The sequence below is a fragment of the Cyphellophora europaea genome (genome assembly GCF_000365145.1).
Source record: "Cyphellophora europaea CBS 101466 unplaced genomic scaffold supercont1.3, whole genome shotgun sequence".
In the NCBI taxonomy this organism is placed as follows: Eukaryota; Fungi; Ascomycota; class Eurotiomycetes; order Chaetothyriales; family Cyphellophoraceae; genus Cyphellophora; species Cyphellophora europaea.
Genome location: NW_008481809.1, coordinates 2,107,484 through 2,130,502, shown reverse-complemented (window position 1 = coordinate 2,130,502; position 23,019 = coordinate 2,107,484). Strand labels below are relative to the sequence as shown.

General features: G+C 55.3%; 10 protein-coding genes across 10 annotated transcripts; 6 read left to right on the top strand and 4 right to left on the bottom strand.

Annotated features, from left to right (window-relative positions):
• Positions 1-178: 178 nt before the first annotated feature.
• Positions 179-2,001, bottom strand: HMPREF1541_03706 (uncharacterized protein; the record flags this gene model as incomplete). Its single annotated transcript, XM_008718056.1, has 5 exons — positions 179-609; positions 771-1,071; positions 1,148-1,602; positions 1,648-1,845; positions 1,899-2,001. 5 exons carry the CDS (start codon positions 1,999-2,001, stop codon positions 179-181), a joined length of 1,488 nt encoding a protein of 495 aa, XP_008716278.1.
• Positions 2,002-3,054: 1,053 nt separating this feature from the next.
• HMPREF1541_03705 (uncharacterized protein) lies at positions 3,055-4,437 on the top strand (the record flags this gene model as incomplete). The annotated part of the gene is made up of 1 exon (XM_008718055.1): positions 3,055-4,437. One exon carries the CDS (start codon positions 3,055-3,057, stop codon positions 4,435-4,437), a length of 1,383 nt encoding a protein of 460 aa, XP_008716277.1.
• Positions 4,438-5,283: 846 nt separating this feature from the next.
• On the bottom strand, positions 5,284-6,468 carry HMPREF1541_03704 (uncharacterized protein; the record flags this gene model as incomplete). Its single annotated transcript, XM_008718054.1, has 2 exons — positions 5,284-6,271; positions 6,455-6,468. The coding sequence occupies 2 exons, from the start codon at positions 6,466-6,468 to the stop codon at positions 5,284-5,286; spliced, it is 1,002 nt and encodes a 333-aa protein (XP_008716276.1).
• Positions 6,469-7,968: 1,500 nt separating this feature from the next.
• Positions 7,969-9,802, top strand: HMPREF1541_03703 (uncharacterized protein; the record flags this gene model as incomplete). The annotated part of the gene is made up of 2 exons (XM_008718053.1): positions 7,969-8,459; positions 8,614-9,802. The coding sequence occupies 2 exons, from the start codon at positions 7,969-7,971 to the stop codon at positions 9,800-9,802; spliced, it is 1,680 nt and encodes a 559-aa protein (XP_008716275.1).
• A 2,600-nt stretch (positions 9,803-12,402) lies between these two features.
• Positions 12,403-12,540, top strand: HMPREF1541_03702 (uncharacterized protein; the record flags this gene model as incomplete). The annotated part of the gene is made up of 1 exon (XM_008718052.1): positions 12,403-12,540. The coding sequence occupies one exon, from the start codon at positions 12,403-12,405 to the stop codon at positions 12,538-12,540; it is 138 nt and encodes a 45-aa protein (XP_008716274.1).
• Positions 12,541-12,559: 19 nt separating this feature from the next.
• On the top strand, positions 12,560-14,002 carry HMPREF1541_03701 (uncharacterized protein; the record flags this gene model as incomplete). The annotated part of the gene is made up of 1 exon (XM_008718051.1): positions 12,560-14,002. One exon carries the CDS (start codon positions 12,560-12,562, stop codon positions 14,000-14,002), a length of 1,443 nt encoding a protein of 480 aa, XP_008716273.1.
• Positions 14,003-14,147: 145 nt separating this feature from the next.
• HMPREF1541_03700 (uncharacterized protein) lies at positions 14,148-16,182 on the bottom strand (the record flags this gene model as incomplete). The annotated part of the gene is made up of 3 exons (XM_008718050.1): positions 14,148-14,292; positions 14,347-15,776; positions 15,841-16,182. The coding sequence occupies 3 exons, from the start codon at positions 16,180-16,182 to the stop codon at positions 14,148-14,150; spliced, it is 1,917 nt and encodes a 638-aa protein (XP_008716272.1).
• Positions 16,183-17,734: 1,552 nt separating this feature from the next.
• On the bottom strand, positions 17,735-18,966 carry HMPREF1541_03699 (uncharacterized protein; the record flags this gene model as incomplete). The annotated part of the gene is made up of 3 exons (XM_008718049.1): positions 17,735-18,320; positions 18,370-18,776; positions 18,826-18,966. The coding sequence occupies 3 exons, from the start codon at positions 18,964-18,966 to the stop codon at positions 17,735-17,737; spliced, it is 1,134 nt and encodes a 377-aa protein (XP_008716271.1).
• Positions 18,967-20,007: 1,041 nt separating this feature from the next.
• Positions 20,008-20,960, top strand: HMPREF1541_03698 (uncharacterized protein; the record flags this gene model as incomplete). Its single annotated transcript, XM_008718048.1, has 3 exons — positions 20,008-20,038; positions 20,086-20,544; positions 20,590-20,960. The coding sequence occupies 3 exons, from the start codon at positions 20,008-20,010 to the stop codon at positions 20,958-20,960; spliced, it is 861 nt and encodes a 286-aa protein (XP_008716270.1).
• Positions 20,961-22,050: 1,090 nt separating this feature from the next.
• HMPREF1541_03697 (uncharacterized protein) lies at positions 22,051-22,998 on the top strand (the record flags this gene model as incomplete). The annotated part of the gene is made up of 2 exons (XM_008718047.1): positions 22,051-22,652; positions 22,770-22,998. 2 exons carry the CDS (start codon positions 22,051-22,053, stop codon positions 22,996-22,998), a joined length of 831 nt encoding a protein of 276 aa, XP_008716269.1.
• Between the last annotated feature and the right edge of the window lie 21 nt (positions 22,999-23,019).

Here is a 23,019-nt window from a genome sequence, read left to right as displayed (position 1 = left end):
ATGTGTTGACAACTCCAACCTGCAAATATATGCTCTGGTCGGATCATGAAAGCCAGCACCTAATAACTGGAAAGAATCGGATGCACGGTCAGAATGTGAGAGTGTGTACTCTATATCTTGATAACACCTCTTGTCAGAATTGACTATTCAGAGCCTTGCGGCGAAAGCTGTCGCACTCTTAGTATATCTTTGCATCAAACTTACCAAACATATCCCTCCCCTTGGCCTCCCGCTTCACATACACGCCAACACTACACCCTCCACAACTGAACATCCCAAACCCATCGTCTCCCACCTTTACCTCTCGATCGTTCCAACCCAGCACATCCGTCCACACCTCGCCGGCATGCAGTTCACCTACGAACATCCTTTTCTCACCCGGCTCAGTATTACTCATGACCACCGCAACGCCGTCGGGATGGTCCCATGTGCCACGCCGCACCCACCCAATGACGTTAGGATGGTCAAAGTAGTCGTTCTGTTCGCCGTACGCGAAAAGCTTCCGAGCGAGGCTAAGATCCGGCACCTTACCTTGGGCAGTGGGCTCGCGCCAGTCGTTGGGAACACCGCCCCGAAGGCCGTAGAGGTCGCCGAAGAAGAGACAGGGATCTGAAGCATGATTAACGGCTCGGAGTGCAAGAAAACTTGGTACGAAGGATCAAGTATTTGCTTCATGAATTGATGGGTAAGGGAGGAGAAGTGCATTGCCTTCGCAACGGGTATGGTCGCTAGAAGCGCCCGACTAGCAGACGCACGGGAGAGAGACTTACAGCCTCCTTCTCGGAGTAAAATGAGAGCATAGGCCAATGGCACGAACCAGTCGGCCACTTCCAGTTGGAGAGCCTGCGACGGCTGCGTATCGTGGTTCATGACCAACGTTACCGCGTTATACGGCTCTGCCTTGACCAGAGTGTCGTCGAATACTGTGCGCATATCCGCGCCGGAGGAAGTCGAGATGCGATGAAAGTTCTCGACAAGCGGGGCGTCGAAGAGATTGAACTTGTGGTCCATCTTGGCCAGGTAGTCTATGAGGGCCTGCAGAGACATGTGCCAGAACTCGCCAACAAAGAACTGTATTGGGGTCAGTAGATGCGTCGCGACATAAGCTTAGACCTAACAGCTCGTGGTGAAAGGGAACAAGACTCACCCAGCCCTGACCAGTCTGCTCGTCCAGGTGGCTGATAAAATCCGAAAGAAAGGCTTCGGAATAGTGCTTGATCGCATCGAAGCGGATGCCCTTGAGTTTCAACTCCTTGGCCACGTGAACTCCCCAGTTCTTGACATCTTCCGCGACCTCTGGGTGGTTGAAGTCCAGGTCTGCAAACATGAGGTAATCGTAGTTGCCGTGCTCTGTATCAACATCGCTGGCCCAATGCTTGCCATCGCCCTGGATCTGATACAGGCCAGTCTCCTTGCTGGCATCATCGTAGTCGGTTGCAGAGAAATGGTACCAGTGGTACTTCTGGGAAGAGTACTTGGTGCCCCGCCCCGGAAAATCGAAACCCAGCCAACCATCAATCTCGAATACATCCGAGACCTTCTGGTTGCGATTCTCAGGATCTACCTTTACGACCTTGCACCGCTCGGTCTTGTCTGCGCCGGCTGCGAAATCATGAGTAAGTCTAGAAGGGAGTTGTGGTCACTCACCCTTGTGATTGAGAACGGCATCGAAGTAGATGCCAACGCCAATCTTGTTGGCCTCGTTGCAGAGTTCAACGAGCTCTTTCTTGTTTCCCCACTTGGTTCCGACGCCTCCTTTCTGGTCGAACTCGCCCAAGTCATATAGATCGTAGATATCGTAGCCATTTCCCGATGGGCTGCTTGCTTTGCAGGCTGGTGGAATCCCTGCCCACAATCTTAGCCTCACCGCGAAATCACGAATTGGCTGGTGGACGAACAGATATTATCAATGCCAGCAGCCTTGAGCTTGGGCAAAGCGGCCTTCAATCTTGCCCAGTGTTTGTGATCATCAGGAATATACCATTCGAAGCCTTGAAGCATGGTGAAGTTATCAGGAGTGGGCTCGCGCCCATCGGCCTGGTCAGACTTCTGGCCTGTCGCGGGCAGTGTCAGCTGTCGAGGACACCGGGTGGCCGCTGGCTCTCATCCCTACCTGGATAGATGCTCCACTGTCGTCCTGTCGACAGGTTTGAGCCCATGCGCGCGAGGAAGCCTCGACGCTTTTCATCCAGCCCGCGCATCCAGTTGTCCATGATGATTTTATTGCACAGGTACAGATACAGGTGCCGACACAGGTGCAACTCACCTTGCCGCGAAGAGCATGAAAATGCCTGGGCTGCATTGTGAGCAGATCCCAAAATTGTTGAGGCTAAAACCAAGGCACGACGACAAGTCTGACGTTGGTGGCCCACGACGCAGGTACTGACAGGTGGCATGTGAAGATAACGAGGACGCGCAACATTGCTGCATCGTGTCAGGTACCAACCGCCCTTACCTAAGCATTCGACACTCCACTTGTTCAGATCAGCACCGCGATACAACGACTTGTGTTTCTTTGCACTCGATGATGTCGACAGTCGCCTGTTGACAAGTTACCTTACTTACTCCGTACACCTCGGCGCCTACCGGCGTTACCCGGAAGGGACACCACCCGTACCCGAGAGCCCCTCAACGCGAGCAAGGTCATAACTCGGGGCGGCGTTCCGCTGGTGGCGACCAATCGCGACGCCTAGCCAACCCGGTCTCTGACGACCCCAAAGGCCCCCGGGGTTGTTGGCGCTGAAATGTGGAGAAATTGCCGTGCTTGGTGACTTCCCCTCCCCGCTGGGCCACGAAGATCCCTCGAACATCCGCACCCTTTTCATCCTCGACATCGGGCAGCAACAGATCTGTTCTCCTAAATCTTGGTGAAAGTCGATGCTTCTGGCTCATCGAGCGCGCGGCGGTAGATTTTGACGTCGAGGCATTCGGGATCCATGTCCAACATTCGGCCGTGTGCATCGCTCTGTTAAACGTTGCCGGACCCTGCACAAGCGAACCCAGCACTTCGCCCTCGGTTATCTGTGATCATGCCAGTACCCACGTAACACCAGCATGGACGACGACGCTATAACTACTGAATTCAAGCCAAAGTCTAGACGACGAGATATCAATGATGTCCGAGCTGAAAGGAAGCGTGAGCTTGATCGCCTGGCTCAGCGTGCCACTCGGGAACGCACCAAGAACAGGATCGCCTTCCTGGAGCAGAAGCTCGCCAGCTTGGAATCATGCGACCGAGAGTCAACCATCAGCCAGCTGACCAAGACCATTGATGACCTGAGGAACGATAACACTCGACTTCAGGGAGCGATGATGAAGATGCGATTTGCCATCAACGAGGCCCTCGATGGGACCGAGGCACAGACTAATGGCCGAAAGTGCGCTTGTGGGAACAAGACTAGATGTACATGTCTGGGAAAGACCGAGAGCACCTCCAGCGGGACACCCCAGCCAGGCTTCGGTTCTCCCGACGATGATGTGGTTGACCTGCCCCAGGATCCGCCCGTACCATTGCAAGACGGAATTCTCGGCATCTGGCCCACCACAAATTCAATGCATATGAGTGGTATCGAGGAGTTTCTGGGCCTCCAGCCAAACACCATTCCGCCACCTGTTTACGACATGGCCGTCCAGGGAGGCATTATGCAGAACCCGTGGCAGCAATTGCCCGCTAGCACATCGCCACCCTCTCTTCTGAATTTTCAGCTTCCCCCAGCAAACAGTGCCCAGGGTTTAACCATCGCTCCCGATTTTGAGAAATGGCACGTTTCAAACGGCGCCTTCATTGGCGCCATGGATGCGGTCAAGAAACACCTCGCAAGCAACAAAACCCTTGACCTGCACGTCCCCTTCCGTGCTGGTCTTTGGGGTTGGGACTCGATCCCGGAGCACGAACTCAACCACCCCGTCTGGTCCGCGCTACGAGCTGTCGACCAGAAAGTCTTTGGAACCTGGACGAACAAGGCCGCTCGCATTGCTGTCATGTATGCCTGTCAGACCTTGCTGCAGTATCGTGAGGTGCCCAGCAAGGAGAACCTCGACCGCGTTCCCAAATATCTACTAGCACGCCCCAGCCAACAGCGGATCCAACATCCTGCCGTCATCGACTATCTTGTCTGGCCTGGGCTGCGCGACCGCCTCGTCTTCGAACACGACAAGTACACTCGCACCGGCGCCTTCTCTGCTGCTTTTGTCAAATACTCGCACTTCGACTGGCCGTATAGCGAGCGCGAAATCTATGCCCTCAACGCCAATACGGGACAATGGGAGGTCAGCAAGCTGTTTCTAGACCACGTCTATGATTACAGTAAGTGGACCATGAAACCAGAATTCTTCCAATTATTCCCAGAGATGATTCATGATATGAACATCTACGAAGGCGACGAGCAAACGGCGATCAGCACGGACCAACATTGGGGACCGGCAGCAGTGGTGTGAGACAGACAAAGCTCTCTGCATCGATTGCTGGGTGAGTTTACAGACTTGTGCCAAGCTGTGCTGGCAATGGACAACATTTGCTGTCGATGGCAGATGCCGACGACCTGGTAAACACTGAGGACAGTTGAATGGTAGACTTATCCCCGATACACAGTCCGGCATGGCCATCGGATCTGGCCCACACAAGTGAGACGAGGACTTGGGGCCGAATCAGAAAGGTAGCGCCACTTGTGACTGGACAGGAAAGTCGACAATATTGATGGGGGTGCTTCGAGTGGCGACTCCCTGATTCAGGAAGGGGTCAGACCGCAGATGAGCACTCGACAGCCATCCCGCTTGCTGTCAGGATACATCGACCCTCCTTGAATGAGCAAATGAGGCCTTTCTCCTCGATCCACGACCGGTCTGTCGTGCCGGTCCTCCAGCGACCAGGCGACCCCGAGACTGTTGGGAACATCCGTGGGAAGCCAAGTGGGCAGATGAAGCCCCGGACAAGCTTCTTCAGGGCAGAGCTTCACATCAGGACGGAACCATCGTTTTGAAGCTGTATAGAAAGATCTTGCTACAAGAAAAACTCGCTACAGTTGTAGATTTTGGCAGCATGCTACATTGATGATGAGCATGGGGCATCGCACGAACGTTGTGAGTGGGAGGGAGAGAGAAGGTGAGAAGGGGGGGGGGGGGGGGGGTAAAACAGTGAAGACGTCTTGCAAGCTTTTCCAGAAGACTCCCGCTGGGGCTGGCTGGGGCAAATGCTTGACTAAGTAAGCATCGCGAAGCAAATGAGAAGGACGAAGGGAGAATCTTTCGCGAGCGGCGGCGCGGCGGGGGTAATTAAAAAAAAATTCACGATTGTATTACCGACACACTCTTGTTGGGCGGCGGCCTTCCACCGCTCAAGAGGATCCACGGCCGCCGGTTCCAGAAGTCGTCTTTGATAATGTCCAGATGCCTGACCACGACCTGTGCCTTGGCTTTGGCTTTCCGCTGCTTCTCCTGCTGTGTCTTTGAGAGTGGTGGTTCGGGCACGTCGGATGAGCGCGTTTCTTCGTTGTCGTCCCGAGCCGGTTGTGACATGAGCGGCGCCGCAGCAGCGGCATTGCTCCTCTCCTTGTCATCGTCGTCGTGAGCGGTAGTCTCGTACTCTCGAAACACGCAGCTCCCCTTTCGGTACATGTCCGGCTCGTTGTTGTAGTTGATGCCGAAGCGGGAGAAGAGCATCTCGTTCTTGTCCGACGAGACGGTGCCCTTGAGGTGCTCTTCGGCGCCAGTTTGGGAGAGTCCGCCGCGCAGCACTAGGGTCCAGAAGGTGGTGTTGTAGAGGTTGTTGATGTGGCAGTCGACCTGTCGCCAGGAGAGGTAGTCGCGCAGGTTCGCGGTGGTAGGGTAGACGACTGCGCGGCCGTCGAAGGTGGGGAGGTGGCTTGCGTCGAGGTGGCTTGCTGGTGCTGGCCCAGCGTCCGCATTGACGCTGGTTGGTGGGGATGGAGGGGTTGAGGGGAAGTGTTGCGGCCACAGGAGGACATACGCGGCGGTGAAGGTTGACACTACGGTACTCACCAGCTTGTCTCGGCGGCGCTCAAACATCTGTGTGTTGCGCTCGAAGACGAATGAGTACTCGTCGCTTACACCATAGGCGAAGCACACATCTGCGATGGATCGCACGACGTGTGACGCAGCGGCGTTCATTAGATCGAGAGCACGCCGATCGTTGGGCTTTGCGAACTCATAGTGGTTGGAGAGCTTGTGGAAGCCTCGGCCATCGACGCGCACGACGATCCAGGTGTTGGGCAACAGGGTCTGGTCTTGTTCGAAGAGCCGGACATATTCGTATCTGTGAATGGGAAGTTTTGATCAGTATGATGGCGGCATTTGGGATTAGCGCAAGACTTGATATGGGGAGCTTGGTGTTGTTTCGACAACGACGGTTGGGGCGATTCCCAGCACTTATCTTTCACGCCGAGAGACGATCAGATGAAGTGTGACTACCGAAAGGAGGACGCGGGTTGCAGCTCACTTGGAATTCGCCATGGATGTCGGTTGTATGGGCGTCGAGGGACGGGCGGGGGGCCAATAACGGTGGGCGAGATGGTCGCGTTCAAAGTCTCACTTTTTTTTTCGCCTCGCCTGAGGGGCTTGATGATCCCTGATGCTAATCTGGATCTTTGTTGCAGATTGCAGATTAACATGCGGGACTCGGTAGGCGCAAGTCGTGCGTCATGGACCCATCACAGCGGGGACAGGGGGCTTGGAATAGATAATTGTCACGTGAGGTGAAGCAGCCTCGCAGCTTGCGAGTCGCCTGAGTTGTGTCGTCGGAATAACGGCCCCAGACTGTAGCATTGGCGTCGAGAAGTACCCGTAGGCTGACCCGCAGATGCGGAAGTGGTGGTGGCTTGTTTCGGCGCGTCGCAACGAATACTGTAGCCTAGGACATGTCAAAGGACAGACAGCGGGAGATGCAGGTCAGACAACCGTCTGGCCGGGCGCCATCAGGGCATTGTTGTTACGCGATGGAATGTCTGACGTCCAGCTAGGACGGCGAAATTTTTCTGATGACAGCTCTGATGGAGTCTGCTCCAGATGGGGTCTAGCGCCAAAATAATTCCGCCTCCCGCTCGAGTGTGACGCGGGCGCCACCTCTGGCGTTTTCAGTCTCGCTGCACACTCCTACAATGATAGGAGAGAAGACATCTCACTTGACGATGACGTGCATGTCAAAGAGCTGTCGATGATGCCGCACAATACACCATCTCGGTATCCGAATCGCTAAACGAAGAACAAGATAACCTCCACGGCGCCGAGCTCTGCAAGCTCGCAGCGGGTGAGCTCCCAAGCCATGGCTAAGCCGACAGTGCCCACCCGTGTCAACTTCTCACTACAAGGCGGCGATCAACAGTGCCTCGTATTGGCGGGGTGCCTGCGCCAATGCAAGGCGCCAAGTCCGCCGCCACCTCCCTCCCTTGCAAAGCACGCGACTTGACTCGCTTGACCTGCTGTCTTTCCACAGCTTGAACCTTCCTTGCGCGGTTGGAATCTCACCATTTCCTTCAGGTTACCCGTCTCTTGGCCAGCCTCCGATGCTTTGGCTCCCACGCCCAGATCTCGGCGTCGTTCATCTCGCGCGCATCGGACGGTCTTTTCGCAATGAAGCGGAGTCAAGAAGGTCAAGATTCGCTGAGTGACAGTCTTTAGTCCCCGCTAGCCATGCCTTGGCCATCCTCACCAGCGTCGCGCCCCAACTGCTCTAATCCCTGACACGTGGTTCGCCCGTCCTGACCCTCTGACGCTATTCACCCACTAGCAAGATTTTACCAGATGGAGCATGATCGAGTCCTGCCTTCGGCTGCCCTGTCCGATATTGTCTGCTTCCCACTTCAGGTCGAGGTGGAACCCAAGCATGCAACCTGCGTTCCGCCCGTCACCATCGCGAAAAGCCTTAAGATAACGCGACTCCCCCTCTGTCTGCGATCCAGGCTTCAGGCTCATCTCAACCTTATTGTCCATTTCTTCTCTTCTCCAAGCGCAGCCATGTCTGACCTTGAATCCCGCAAAGAGGCAAAGGGGGACTCCCCGATCTACTCTTCCGACCATGACCTGCAGCAGGGCCAGCTCAGCGACAACGCCGACAACCTCCACCGCAGACTCAGTAATAGGCAGATCCAACTGCTCGCTATTGGTGGTTCTATTGGTACCGCACTCTTCGTTTCCATCGGCAATGGCCTCGCTGCAGGCGGCCCCGGCTCTCTGTTCATCGCCTACACCTTGTACTCTCTAGTCGTCGCCTGTGTCAACAACTGTATTTCTGAAATGATCATCCTACAGCCGGTGTCAGGTGGCTTCATTCGCCTGGCTGGCAAGTGGTTTGATGACGCCCTTGGTTTCATGGTCGGCTGGAACTTCTTCATCTACGAGGCCCTCCTGATCCCCTTCGAAATCACCGCCATCAACCTCGTGCTGAGCTACTGGAGTGACGACATCCCCGTCGCGGCCATCTGTTCAGCCTGCATTGTCCTCTATGCGTATGCCTCCCCAAGCAACTTTCCTTGCCATAGCAACACCTGGCCCCATGCAGTCTCACCTCCCGGGGCAAAATTGTCCCTGAAACGACTTCTCCCCTCACGTGCCACCTTCCCTGCCCTTCTCTTGGAAAAGCGAGGCTAATTTGAGCTCTAGGGCCATCAATGTGCTTGCAGTCCGCGCCTTTGGAGAGGCCGAGTTTTGGCTTTCTGGCGGCAAGGTCATCTTGATCTTCATCCTGTTCACCTTCACCTTCATCACCATGGTGGGTGGCAACCCGGAGAATGACGCTTACGGGTTCCGTTATTGGAATAATCCTGGCTCCTTTGCGGAGCACCCACTCAAGAACTCCACTGGCGACACAGCCCGCTTTGAGGGTTTCTTGTCGTGCCTATGGTCTGCTGCCTTCACCGTGGTGGGACCTGAGTACATCGCCATGGCTGCCGCCGAGACCAAGCGTCCACGCAAGTACATCAAGACGGCCTTCAAGACCGTCTACTGGCGTTTTGGTCTCTTCTTCATCATGGGCGCGCTCTGCGTTGGCATCGTTGTGCCCTGGAATGACCCTCAAGTCCAGGCGGTGCTTAGCGGTGAAGAGGGTGGTGGCACCGCAGCTGCCTCGCCCTATGTCATTGCCATGGCCAACATGGGAATCAGTGGTCTGCCACATCTCGTCAACGCACTCCTGGTCACCTCTATCTTCTCGGCTGGTAATACCTACACATACTGCGCGACCCGTTCGCTCTACAGTATGGCACTCGAAGGACGTGCCCCCAAGTTCCTGCGCAAGACCACCAAGAATGGCGTTCCCATCTACGCATTCATAATTGTCATGTGTTTCGCCTTCCTCTCTTTCCTCCAAGTGTCCGGCAGCTCGGCTGAAGTCCTTGGCTGGCTGATCAGTCTGATCACGGCGGGAGCGCTCATCGATTATTTCGTCATGGCTATCACCTACATCAATTTCCACAAGGCCTGCAAAGTCCAGGGTGTCGACCGCAAGACATTCCCATATACTGGCTGGCTCCAGCCGTTCTGTGCGTACGTCGCGGCGATCACCATGTTCCTCGTCTGCCTCTTCTACGGCTACGCTTCATTCCAGCCCTGGAATGTTGAGGTCTTCTTCCAGAACTACACCATGCAGATTCTCGCTCCAGTTCTGTATTTTGGCTGGAAGTTGATCAAGCGCACCAAGTATATCAAGCCGGCCGAGCTCGACCTGGTCTGGGAACGACCAGTGATCGACGCGTACGAGGCTAGCTTTGTCAGCCCACCCACTGGTTTCTGGCTGGAGATGGGCCAGTTGATTGGCATTAAGCGACACATCAGGGACGATGAGCGCATCTAGACGGATACGACTAAAATTAAAGATACGAACTGGCATAGCTGTTTGAGCACGGGCTCAGGATTACATCTGGCGGGCCTCGAGCCGACAGCAGCAGCATCACCCAAATACACTCAGCCTCAGTACAATAAAACTACTAGAGCAAGACAGTTTCCTTACCCACCTCTCTCCCACAAGCAAAAGACTTCCGTAGAAACGTGCCCCCAGTCATGTCACTTTGCCAACCCTACCAAAAGCAGTTGTCCTTTCCCGCCCACGATAAGCCAAGTCCCGGGGAGATACTGTAGATAGGGGGGTGGTAGTGGCCCGGTGGAGAGACGGGGTAACCGGGGGCTCCCGTCGCGGAAGGGATACCTTGGCGCTTACGCTACGCCTTTTCCCCGTATCGACGGAGTACAGAGGACAGTACGGAGATGGAGCCAAGTATTGTGTACGGGGACGGAGTGATCTCGTTTAGAAGGGCTAGCGAGGCTGCATGTAGGCGCTTCTGGGTGCCGGGTGCTAAGTACTGGGTGCTGGGCGTGCTGGCTGCTTGGACCTCCCCAACGCAGGCACAAATCACGGCCATCTCTCGGGAGGGTTTACCCCAATGGGGTGTAAACCCAACCCAATTTTGTACGGCAGGGTAGGGCAGGGCAGGGCCGCTAAGGGCCACGCGATCGGGATTGTTTTCTGGTTGATGGTTGATGGTTCCTGGGGGCTAGTGGAAGTACTCCGTACGGATACGGTAGCCTCATGCAGGAGAAGGGCTTCTAGAAGCGTTCAGCTGATCGCGTGCTGAGCGTCGAATAGGGAGAGCTGATGGCGCTGGGGGGGGCTGGCAGCTCTGTGGTTGTTGCTTCTGCTGCAGCCTCGGCCGTGCTCGATATGGCCCAGCCTGCTTGGTATGCTTATGCGGCGCAGGCAGATACTCGTTTCGCAGTTCGCATGGCAGCGGGTGCATTGTGACTTTGGAAGGACTTTCAATAGTCATCGCACTTGCGGGGAACACCCACCACTGGCACCCAGACTCACCCAAGGCACCCCAGCGTCTCATTTCCCGTGGCCGGGGAACTCTCTTCTGCTCGACGGTCCAGGCTCTCGCTCAGCCTAACTCAGCATGGCAACAAGGACCGACGCTCGCTGGGCTTGCTGGAGGGCTGGTGCAGCGTTGACCAATGGTGCGTCTTTGGTATGAGTCTCATCTGCTGGAGTGGGTGCTTGATGCAGTGGTGTCGTCGAGCGCCACATCGATGAGAGTCGAGAAAGGGGTAAGAGACGGCGGGATGAGTAGCTGGCGCTCTGGTCGACGGTGTGCAGAGATTCTGCTAAGACACCGGCCCTAGACGGAAAACGGGGCAGTGCTCCTCTAAAGAGCTGTCGACATGTCAAAATCTCTTGCCGTGAGATTTGTCAGACCTCTTCGATTTTCGTTGTATCATGCTGGCGACCGCATGAGCGCGCATAGCTGCATGTGGTCCTGGTCTGGAAGACTGTATGTCCCGGTGGCCCCCGACGTGCAAGCTGGCGACAGACTTGCTCCTGCTTCCTTGAGCGGTCAATCATTATCACCACAAGCACTCGAGGAGCCCTGGCCGAAACATTGTCTCCTTCTTTCTCAGACGTCCCTGAATGCCCCAGGTTCGGCAACGAGCTGCTAAACAATAGGACTCGAGCCGTTCAGGAAGAATACTGTGAGTTACTTGAGCTTGTATTGTTGTCTGACTCGGCGGACGTCTTCGAATGGAGCGAATTCTCACCTTCGTATTGGCAACTTGATCCCCTTGAAACAGTGTGAGCTGTGTCTTTGTCCAGACTTCATGGTTCAGACCATGGACTTTCGCGCACACTTCGATTGTATGGAACCGACTTGGCTGTGAGAGCGGTCATCATAGCAAGCCCACACCATCTACCGCCATCGAACATTGCTCCAGGGCTGCCCGTTCTCCTTGGCCACAGGGCCCGAAGAAGATTTTCGTCAAACGCCCTTAATTCTGTGTCCTGGTGTCGCGGTCTCTGGGACTCTGTCACTGGATGGCATTTAGGATTTCGTTCCTAGACTGATAAATTGGACACAACGCATGAGAAGGAATAGGAATAGGCCAGCTCGATACATATCCGTCCTACCTTCGCGTGTTTCCGCCGAATCTCCACCCAGCAGTAAGTCCGCTATATCGGACATCGAAGTCATATCGCCGGATGTCAGTCGCATACAGGAATGCTCTCGTATAGTGGAATACGAGAGACCAATCAGCGATGTGCAAATCCGAGCGCACGAATCCGAATTGTCTCCATCTTTGAACCTCGCTCCCCACTGCCATCATCGCGGCATCACACTGTGACCGTGCTTGTTGGCTGAGATCGCTGGTCTCGCTCTTTGGTGGCCATGTCGGTCTTTTCCTCTTGGTTGAGGTATCCAACGTAACGCCTCGACCACGATGGCTCGACCCAGCACAAACGGTAACAACGCAGGGCCAAGAACGCGACCTGGACCTAAGATCAAGGTCAAGAGTGGTTGTCGCACATGCAAGTGAGGGACAACCGATCGACGCTACTATAGGAGTCTGACGTACTTCTAGGATCCGCAAAGTGAAATGCGATGAAGGACGACCAGCTTGCCAGAGATGCGTCTCAACCGGACGTGTATGCGATGGCTACGGCATCTGGGGCGGTGGCTCCAGAGCTTCAGAGCCTGTTTGCTTCGATGCATGCACCGTGCCAATGACTCCCCATTCCGTAAGGGTAGTACAATCCCATACTAGTCTACCCCATGCTCTCGGCATGCGCAAGGTCACTCCGATGGAGGCCGAGTCCTTTGACTGGTTCGTTGGTCGCTCCGCGTTCAAATTACCGGGCCTATTCGTCCCAAGGTTCTGGAAACCGACTCTGATTCAAGCGAGTACGAGTGAGCCTGCAGTCCTCAACGCCGTTCTTGCCCTAAGCACGATTCACAAATCAGAGACGATTGATGATCGGTATACTAATCGCCACATGTTGGCCAATTTGGGCCAGTTCATGTTACTTCACTATGGCAAAGCTATGAAACAACTCCAGCCAGACATCTCCACCAGCGACCAGTCAACAATACGCGTTACCATCATTTCTTGTGTCGTCTTCGTCTACATCGAGTTCCTCCGCGGCCGTATTCAGGCGGGCTTGACACATCTTCATTATGGTCTCAAGCTCATTCAAGAGCTGCCCAGTCCGAATCACGACTCACGTCTAATAGACGCAGACCATGACGTTCCTCTTCTCGACTGGGCCATCGAGCCGCTGCTCCGTCTCTACCTTCAAGCAATGTTGCTCGGCCAGCTTTCCGAGCCTCTTCATCCGGCCTACTCTGGCGTAGCTTACATAGACCTGCCCACAGCATTTGCCTCACCCCTGCAGTCGCGCTGCTATCTCGACCTTCTCCTTGCACGCGTGCTATATCTCTTCAACAGTCCGCCGCTAAACAACCCTCCTCAGCCCCTCACTAAGACCGTTCGCCATTATAGCGAAGCTCAGCGTATCCAGCTGCAACTGCGCATCTGGCTCTCCGCCAGCAACGCCACCATGGCCAACGTCGGTAAACGCGCGACTCTCCGCGACCGTATCACCTATACTTCCCAACTCAACTTCTGCGCTATGGCCACCATTATGGCCGCGTACCTGACGCGACCCAGCGAGATGACCTATGATGCGTACACGCCCGGCTTCCTCGCCATGCTCGAGCGCTCCATTGGCCTCTACAAGATGTCACATGTCCCTGGCCTCAAATCGGCCGTATTGGGCATCAAAGCCGAATTCAAATCAGAGCCTGTGATCGATATAGGCTGGTTACCGGGCCTGTACTTCATCGCCGTGCGCTGTCGCGTGCCACGCATCCGCCACCATGCCATCGCGCTGATACGCTCCAGTGTGCACAAAGAGGGCATGTGGCATGCGGAGCTGACGGCTTGCATCGCCGCCGAGGTGGCGCGCGTCGAGGAGATCGTGTTTTACTCCCACGTCAAGCTGCAGAGCGACTTCGAGCTCACAGATCTGCCCGACATAGGTGAGTTGCGTGAGCCCACCTTGCCGGAGTGGTGCCGGATTCAGGACCTCCGTGTCAGGCTGCCGGGCGATCCGACTGGCTCTGCGACCTTGACCTATAGACGCAACATGTCCGAGCACGGAGCGCTTGTGGTCGAGCATCGAGTCTACGACCTACGAGGCAAACAGTGGACCACTGGTCTCGATTGAACACGACTCGAAGGTTGCTGATAGCTCTTGAACGAGAATCGACTTAGATTCCTTGCTCGAGGCTGTCAGAGATATACACTGTTCAGTTCAGAAGATGTCTGATTCATTGTCCGGCTACTTGAGGATTCTAAATCTCTAGGTCTATTCAGTGGTACTTGTTCCTGTCAGCTAGATTCGTGTTCTCCAGGTACACCTCGATCTTGTTGTTCATCTTTGCATCCACATCCTTGCACAGTGCGCAGGCGACTAAGCCCACTATACCAAATGCCAGGGAGACCATCGCGACGAGGCTGCAAAATCGTTAGCAGGAGATCAGTTGACCAGAGGGCGAGGGGAAGACTCACAAGATACCGCGACAATACACCTCATTCATCGCTTCGGTCACCGCCAATACAACCTCAGAACCGTACTCAGTAGCGAAGGCCGGCGTGCCCAGAACCTCGAACAAGCCCGCCAGATCCGTCTCCTCCAATCCCGCACCCAAAGCCGCAGGCGGGACAAGGTTCGCGGTCTCCTCGGCGACTTTGTTGTTCAATACCGTGGTGTAAACAGCCGTGGCAATGGCACCGGCCGCAAAGCGGAACGTGCCGGACACGCCGCCTGCAATACCCAGGTCCTTCTGCTCGACACCCATCTGCGTAATGGCGATGGCGAGGTACAGCGCCCAGCCGAAACCGGTCTGGCTCAGGAACAAGAACGCAGTCATGAGACCCTTGTTATCCGGCGTGACCATGCCCAACAGCGAGCCGAAGAGCACCATGATGAAGACGGCGCCGGTCAATTGCCACTGCCAGTTCTTGATCCGGCTGCCGAGGCACGTGAGCAACATGGCGCCGAAGAAGATGCCGAAGCCCTGTGGCAGGGACAGGATGACGCCGTACTCCCAGTCGGCGCCGCCGTTGGTGTAAAAGTTCTGGATCATCAGCGGCCACACGATGGAGCTGGAGTAGTAGAACATGTTGACGACGCCAAGCGCGATGGCGGGCGCCGTGAAGTCCCGGCCCCACGAGCTGGTGAAGATGTGTGTCGGCGCTAGAGGGTGCTTGAGCTTGCCGAACGTCTCCCACAGCGAGAAGCAGATCAGGAAGAAGAATCCCACTACCAGATTGGCCACCACGTGCGGATCGTCGCTGGGGAATAGACCTGCGTATACGATGCCGACCAGCACAGGGACCGCGCCGATGGTGAACAGCACGATGCCGAGGTAGTCGATCTCTCTGATGACGGTGGCAATCGGCAACCCGTTTGGTCTCGCGGGTGGGAAATAGAGCAGCAGGAGGCCGACGAAACTCAGGAACTGGAAGATGGTGCAACCCCAGAAATTCCACTCCCACTGGTTAAATTCGTAACCGTACCTCGCCGTGACCGGCGCAACGATGACGGCAGCGTACACGACCAGATCTGCAATGACGACTCCGATGTGGCGCCACTTGTTCGGCAGCAGCTCTGGCAGCGCGAAGGCCGCCATCTGACAGCACGCGCCGCCGAATCCACTGATGGCCAGGCCGGCGGTGACCTGGTTGGTGTTCTTGGCTGTGGCCACGACGATGTGGCCGACTGTGGTAACGAGGTTACCGAGGACCAGGAACCAGCGGCGGCCGAGCAGATCGGTGTTGGGACCGAAGATCATGAACGACACGGTGATGGAGACGGTCCAGGCCGGAATCCACCATACGTAGCCAGTGGGATCGCCGAGGTCGGTGGCTAGGGGGACACCGATGGCGGCCACGACGGGGATGGGCCAGAATGAAAGGCCGTAGCCGCAGGAGAGGATCTGGGGGCCTGTTAGCATGGGCGTAACCACAGGTGGTGAGCAGGGGAGAGACGAGACGACATACCACGGCCACGATCCACACCTTGAGCGACACAACAGGCTCAGGCTCATCCCCATTGCCATCATTGTTGAGCGACCGCTTCTCCGAAGGCGAGGCCGACGACGAAGGCTCGATGAAGCTGTTGCCGTTGCTGTTGCCATTCGGCACCACCTCGTCCACCTTCTCCGCCGCCGCAGGAGACAGAGTCTTCTCATTCTGGTCCTGGCTCGAAGCTGCAGGTGCCGCTGCAGGTGCAGATGCATGGGGCGACTCCGTCGTGCTCGACCGCGGCTCCGGCAGCTGCACGACCTCAGATTCCCCTCCCTGGCTGCCAGGCGCGGCCTCGACGTCTTGCTGGCCCGCCATATCTTGGGCTGGGATGCAGCCTTTGGTTTGTTTTGTTGGCTTGGCGAAGGCGAAGCAGAATGCAGCAACACGCAAGGACAGGGGTGGGATGTGTATCGCTGCAAGGAAAAGGAGAAAAGAAGGAATCAAGGACGAAAGGTGAAACGCTGGACCTAATCTCTCCCTGCACCGCGCTTGGGAGTGATAGGAGGAAAAACAAAGGGCGAGAAAGGAATCAAAGAAACACGCAGCTATCCGAAAGGGAAAAGGCAAAAGAGAGCGCCCACGAGGCAGCTCAAGGGAGTGGTGGTGGTTGCAGGAAAGGGAAGTGATGTGCGGCTCAGCTGCATATATTGTGCACGGAAGCGAATGCAGCTCAGAGCGAGTCTTGTCACATGTGTACAAATGAAAATTGGGGGGTGCTTTCTCGCTCGCGAAACCATTGGCTTTGCCGGTCCTCCGTTTGCAGTAGCGACGACTGATAGTGAAGAGGAGATCTCGGGCGCGATACTCCTCGCCTACTGTAGAGCGAGACTAGGTCTGCGGTCAAGGGTGTTGAATCTGCCGGTTGGAATCATGCACCCCGGTCACTTCCCTAGCTACGTTGCTTACCTGCGGAGTACATATATACTTAGGCGACGATCTCCCTGACTACTTGTACCTATTGGGGCCACGCACGATGATAGGGTAAGGAGTAAGACTGCCCTTCAGTGGAGCAGGACGAGGGCGAGTTCCTGGGATATCGAAGTACAGTAGTGCTTTCCTCGAGCCATACGGAGTATGAACCCCTCCTCACTCCGCTTGTCACGTTCTGAGCCGTGGACCTGAATCTGCCCACTGTGCGACCACACAGTACAAGTATGGAAGATATAGTGGTCTGACGCCTCCAGCAGGAGCATGCCCAGTGGAGGTGCCTTGCCCGCCCCCCACTTCACACGGGAGGAAAGACGGTCAGGGCCGGCGGTGGAGTTTCCTCTACGTCGAACGTTTCTTGGGATATGGAAAGCAAATATCGCCTCACCATTGGAGTACTCCGTCCATACTCCGTATTATGCTCGCTCCCACGACTAGTCAAGTTATGGAGACCGCTAAGCACTTACGGTACCCCCAGTCGCTCGTGCAGGGCCAAATAGTGTGCGCTAAATTGCGGCAATGTCGATCTCGGGGGGCTACTGTAGGAGCCCCGTCCTAGTTAGTTTGAGACTAGCGCCGCAGAATTGTGGGCGATGGGGTATGTCTAGGACGTTGAGAAATACTCCGTGGCACGAGAAGATCAGCGCGGGAAGAACTGCGTGGATATCCTGCTGTGCCCGAGGACAAAGATGCACAATCTGTTTCGAAACTGGCGGTAGGTGCTGTTGGTCGAGCGACGGGATGGAGCTTCTCAGTGGGTTGTTACATGTCCTCGTTGGCAGTCATGAGCCGTGACTGTTGGTCCTTCTAATTTACACATTCCTCTCCCCATAAAACATTGTGTACCAAAGATGTCAGATATGGTTGATAACTCACCAAGTGGGCTCTAATGCCCTCATTACCATGCATATTGTATCTCGACTTGTGGTTCGTCAAGCATTCAGCGAGCGCGAGGCAATGCTGTGGGATCCCGTACAGCTGCCTCCTCGTGTGCGACCGTGTACTCCCGTGTGACCGTAATGCCATTATGCTCTGTCGGCCCGTCTTCATTCTTGGTGCTGATGATATGCTCTTCGCTTCCGTTGCTCGACGACAGCTTTGTCGATTTTCTCCAATTCCGGGAAGACATACCGAAACCTTTGCTGTCTTCGACGTAGGTGTTGGAGCTGCCAAAGTCACCCGTCCTGTTGCGCGACCGCTGCATGCCGCTCTGCATAGGATACGATCCAGGACCGGTCTTTTTTGATCGGTTGGCGCTTGATCCCGCCCAGCGAGACTTGCTGAACAAGGGGCGAATACCGGGCAAGGACACTGCGACGGCCGCGACGAACGTTTCGCGGGTCGCCCAGCCAAGAGCGATGGGCAATTTTTCGATAGCTCCAAGCGAGTAGTATGCGCGCAGAATGGTGGCAATCATAACGAAGAAACCGGAGGAGAAGAGGAAACCCAGAGCGATCTTGCGGTGGAGAGGAACCTGGAGCTTGAAGAGGATGGGAAAGGGGATGAGAAGGACGCAGATGTCAGTTCTGTGGAAAGTCAGCTGCATGGGCCTGCATCGGAGGCATCGTGACTTACAAGACATTGAGAATTCCAATCACATAGTAGTTTGGCTGTCTGATGGTGCAATAGTCGCCCGGGTAGGGCTTGATCTGCCAGACGCGATGGACAGGCACACAGATGCAGATGTGCGTTAGGAGACAAGCCAGATAAGTCATCACCGTGAGTATACCCACGGCTTGGACAATTCGTTGATGCTGCTTGAGTCCGGTGCTGATGCGGGCGTATAGGAACAGCAGCATGGCTTTCAGCGACCAGATGTAGCTGATGTACCAGATCCAGTTCATGAACGCGAGCTTCGATCCGAAGATCATATCGGCCTCCATTTCGACCGGAACTTCGAGAGCGGTCTCCGCGTTGAGGCCTATGTTGTTGCCATAAACGCCGAGAAGATAGATGTTGGCGGTGACAAGCGTATAGAATATCTGGGACTGGTCAGTGGTGCCCAACACTAAGAGAGTCTCGAATCCTTACGATGGCCAAAACGCAAAACAAGTCATCCCAGGCGGGATTCCTCCACCCAACGACGATGATACGGGCGACCATGCGCAGAATCAGGAAGGCACAGCCAACGCCGTATTCCGCAAAGGCTTCTGTGGTAAGAGCATCGGCCATGATGGAGATTGACAGCTTTTCCGACGGCAGGAGCAGTCCAAGTCCAACTTCAAGGGAAAAATCATTTGTATATCAAGAGCCGTGGAGTATATGGATCCTTGGTGAAGATAGATGCTTTGTGCCATAGACGGACTGTCAATAACGGTACTTGTTCATGCCAGCCTTCCGTGGGGATGATCGACGTTCAGGATGTTTGAGAGCAGCTTCCGCGACGGCTAGGGGAGATGATCTGTGAAAAGGGGACAACGGTGTCAGCAACGGCGTTGGAGGGTACTCCGCACACAATCCCATCTCGGGACGAACTTCAGACCCTGGTATATGGAGCCTCGTGGGCTGCGAAACAGCCCGAGCAGCTGGTGTGTCGCTAAGGAGAGAATTTCCATTATGTTAGTCACAGTAAATCGCGGAGGCAGCGCTGCTTTCTAACCATCCAGTGTCCTCATGAAAGGTCGAGACAGTGTTACTGACTAGCAAAAGGTGCCCTGGTCAAGGTCGTCCCGGGAGTACTCAGCTGCTTTTGGCTCGTTGTAGCATGACTTCCTTGCTCAAGACTCAAGGTGTATGGGTCTTCCTCTTCTGACTTCAAGTGCTCCAATCTGTGTCTCAACGGTGATTCTACCCGATGAGGAAGGGATATGAAGATCGCCAGGAGTGGATATCGGGAAGAAAGGATCGACAGCCTTGTCAGGAACGAAGCTTGGGGATTTATGTTGATTCGGCCTCTGACACTGCATCGACCCACAAGCGAAAGCTCTGGGCACAAGTTAGCGGTGGCTTCCGCTATTAGGCGGACCGTGTACGGCCCGAGAGAAGGTCTCCTACTGACGGAACGAGGGCTGCCGAAAAAGTAACCCCACAGAGTTCCAACAAAGCTCCCCTCACGGTTAGTCCCGAAACTATCAATACGCGAAAGAACAAGGTCATAAGCCCAAGGGCTCTTGATCCTGAAGTGTGCTAGTGATATTCTGTTGATTTGCTATCTCATGCTCTTGTCCATTTGTTGTCATATTCGGAAATACATTGAGACTTTAGCAAGGAACTATGACTAAAGTCGCAATCATAACGGGAGGTGGTATGTACCATGAAGCTGTTTTGTATCCCCACTAATAGCGAGGCAAGCAAGTGGCATGGGCCATGCAGTAGCCCAAGCACTAAGCAAGAGATCTGACTGGGAGGTTCACATTCTCGACATGAATGCAGAAGCTGGTACCAAGGCTAGCATCGAAATGCCGAACACGGTGTTCCATCAGACGAATGTCGCCGAGTACAGCTCTTTGTCTGCTGCAGTGAAGTCAGCCTTTCAATCCAAGGGGCAGCTGGACTTTGTTTTCGCCAATGCCGGGGTGATCGAGCGGAAGAACTTCTATGGCACCCACGAAGTAGGCATCGAAGCACCGCCGGAGCTCGATCAGACCAGCATCGATGTTGATCTCAAAGGGCTGACAACGATGGCCTACCTGGCTCTGCATTACTTCCGTCGATCGCCTCACAAAGGCAAAGACACCAGCTTGATACTGAATTCAAGCTGTGGAGGCCTGTACGCATCGTACTACTCGCCCTTGTATACGGCTGCGAAGTGTAAGTTCGCCGGCGAGGCAGGGCGTTACGCTAATGTGACGATAGTTGGTGCTCTTGGTTTCATGCGAGCCATAGCAGGGCATTTCCGCCTCGAGGGCATCCGAGTCAATGCAATTTGCCCTGGCATTGTCCGAACCAACCTGCTGGATAAACAAGGATGGTCTGGCTTCCCGCAGGACATGTTCACACCAGTGGAGAATATCTCTGATGCCGTGTGTCGACTTATAGATGGAGGGGATATCACCGATGCCAACGGTCGAACAGTCCCGGCCGCGAAGTTGTACGGTCAGGCGGTTGAGATCAACTTGAGCAATATCTATTTCAGGCGGCAACATGAATTCAGCGATAAAGCCATGGAGAGTATTATGATGGCGACCAGCGTTGAGAATCAGATAGGAGCTGTGTTGACATCCTGAGCTCATCAAGCGTCACCAGAGTTGCATGGTCGGTAGCGAAGGCGCGAAGAGCTCTCGCTTCACTGTCTGCAATGCCAACGAGCCAGCCTACATATGCATACATAGCTGCCACGAATATGCTAAGCGAACATAGCCTATCGTCCGTAGGTGGATCTAATTGAACATGATCGCTTTCCAAATGAGCTGCTGATCGACGTTCTTCCCCGTCAAGCCAGGGTGTTAGCGGCAGAAGCGGAGGCGGATGCTTCCTGCGGCGTGTGACCAATGAAGAAGCGAAGTCTGAGGAGAAGCTTGGCAGTGGAAACCCTAATTCCACTCCACTGCGTCTGTCGCCGGCCATCGTGTCGATCATCATGCTATCTTTCCACCGCTTTTCTGCTCGCTGCCTTTCAGCACCTGGCGTCTCCAAGCCAGCGTTTGGCTTGATGCCGCATGCAGTTGCGCTTGCACTCTTGAACAAGCTCCAGCAACGACTGCGGGATGACCCATAGCCGACACCCGAACGCGCCTCCACATCGCTCGATCTGCATGGACCCGGCGTTTCACACTGCACCAGGATTGATGCAGAGTGAAGGTAAGCACATGTGAATATGCGAGTCCCAGTGACACAGGGAGAAGTTGAGACATCTCTGGCAACAATGTGCAGCCCATTCATGAAATTCGTCCAAGCACCTGCGACCCGGACTGCCAGATGCTGCGACACAAAATTCCAAATGAGCGAGGACCATTGCTGACGCATTGCTGCGAGGGACAAAGGCCTTGATGCACCCAGCATGTGGATCCTGAAGATCGTTGCCTTGGTTTGATGCCATGCTAATTCTGAGTCGCATGGTAACACGGTGACTTACTCGACCGTTGACCAAGCTGAACAGACCAGTAAACGACACTAGACGCTGACATAGAACGTCCTCGAAAGTCTCGGTTGCAAACATGGGCTCTATTGAGGAGAGGAAGGTCGCTATCGTGACCGGTGCCACGGTAAGTCTAGAAGACCGCGCACGAGGGCAACAGCTTCCCCGAACACGATCATGAACCGACAGGCTCTTGACGTCTATTCAATGCGGACTAACATCTCCACCCATAGTCCGGCATGGGCATTGACATAGCTCGCCACTTCCACCAACTCAACTATCGCGTCGCCATTGTCGGGCGCAAAGCAGAGCCAGGCCATCGACTTGCCGACGAGCTCGACGCCTCCCGCGCCACCGCTGACTTCTTCCCCTGCGAGCTCCAATCATACGCCTCACAATCCTCCCTATTCCGAGCTGTTCACCAGAAGTGGAACCGCGTCGACGTCCTGGCCGCCAACGCCGGCATCGTCGACCTCTCCTCGGTCTACCTCTACGCACATCGCAACAAGCCCCTCTCCGAGCTCCCACCGGAGCCCGACCTGAGCTGTACAGACATCGACTACAAGGGCGTCATCTACGGCACCACTCTCGCCACACACTTTATGCGCCACAACCCAACCCCCGGCGGCAAGATCATAATCACTGGCTCCATCGGCGCCATCTTCCCCCACCGCAGCTACCCGGAATACTGCGGCGCCAAAGCGGCGGTTCTACAGTTCGTGCGTGGCATCGCCCCGCTGCTGAAGCGAAAGGAGAACATCACCATCAACTGCGTCCTTCCTGGCGCGGTTGACACGCCCATTGTGCCCCCCGAGATGATCAAAGCCGTGTCACCCGAATGGTGCGTCCACCTTTCCACCCACTTCCCCTCTTCACCTCACCCTCCTCATATTGCCCCTCTACACACCGCCCAACACCCCCCAACAACAGACTAATTTGTCCCACCCCCCGAACACAGCGTAACCAAGATCTCCACCGTCATCAAAGCCTACGACGAGTTCCTCCTGCACGACGAAGCCAACGACAAGACCGGCCAGGCGGTCGAGGCGTCCGCAGATCAGATCTTCTACTACGATCTGCCGGAGATGGCCAACGGGTACAAGACGGCTCGCGCCGTCACCGTGTGGGAGCCGCTCTTCAGGGCTATGCATGGCGAGGACTCAGGGTTGGAGGGGGCGATTCCCTGAGATTGCCAGTCGGAAAAGAGT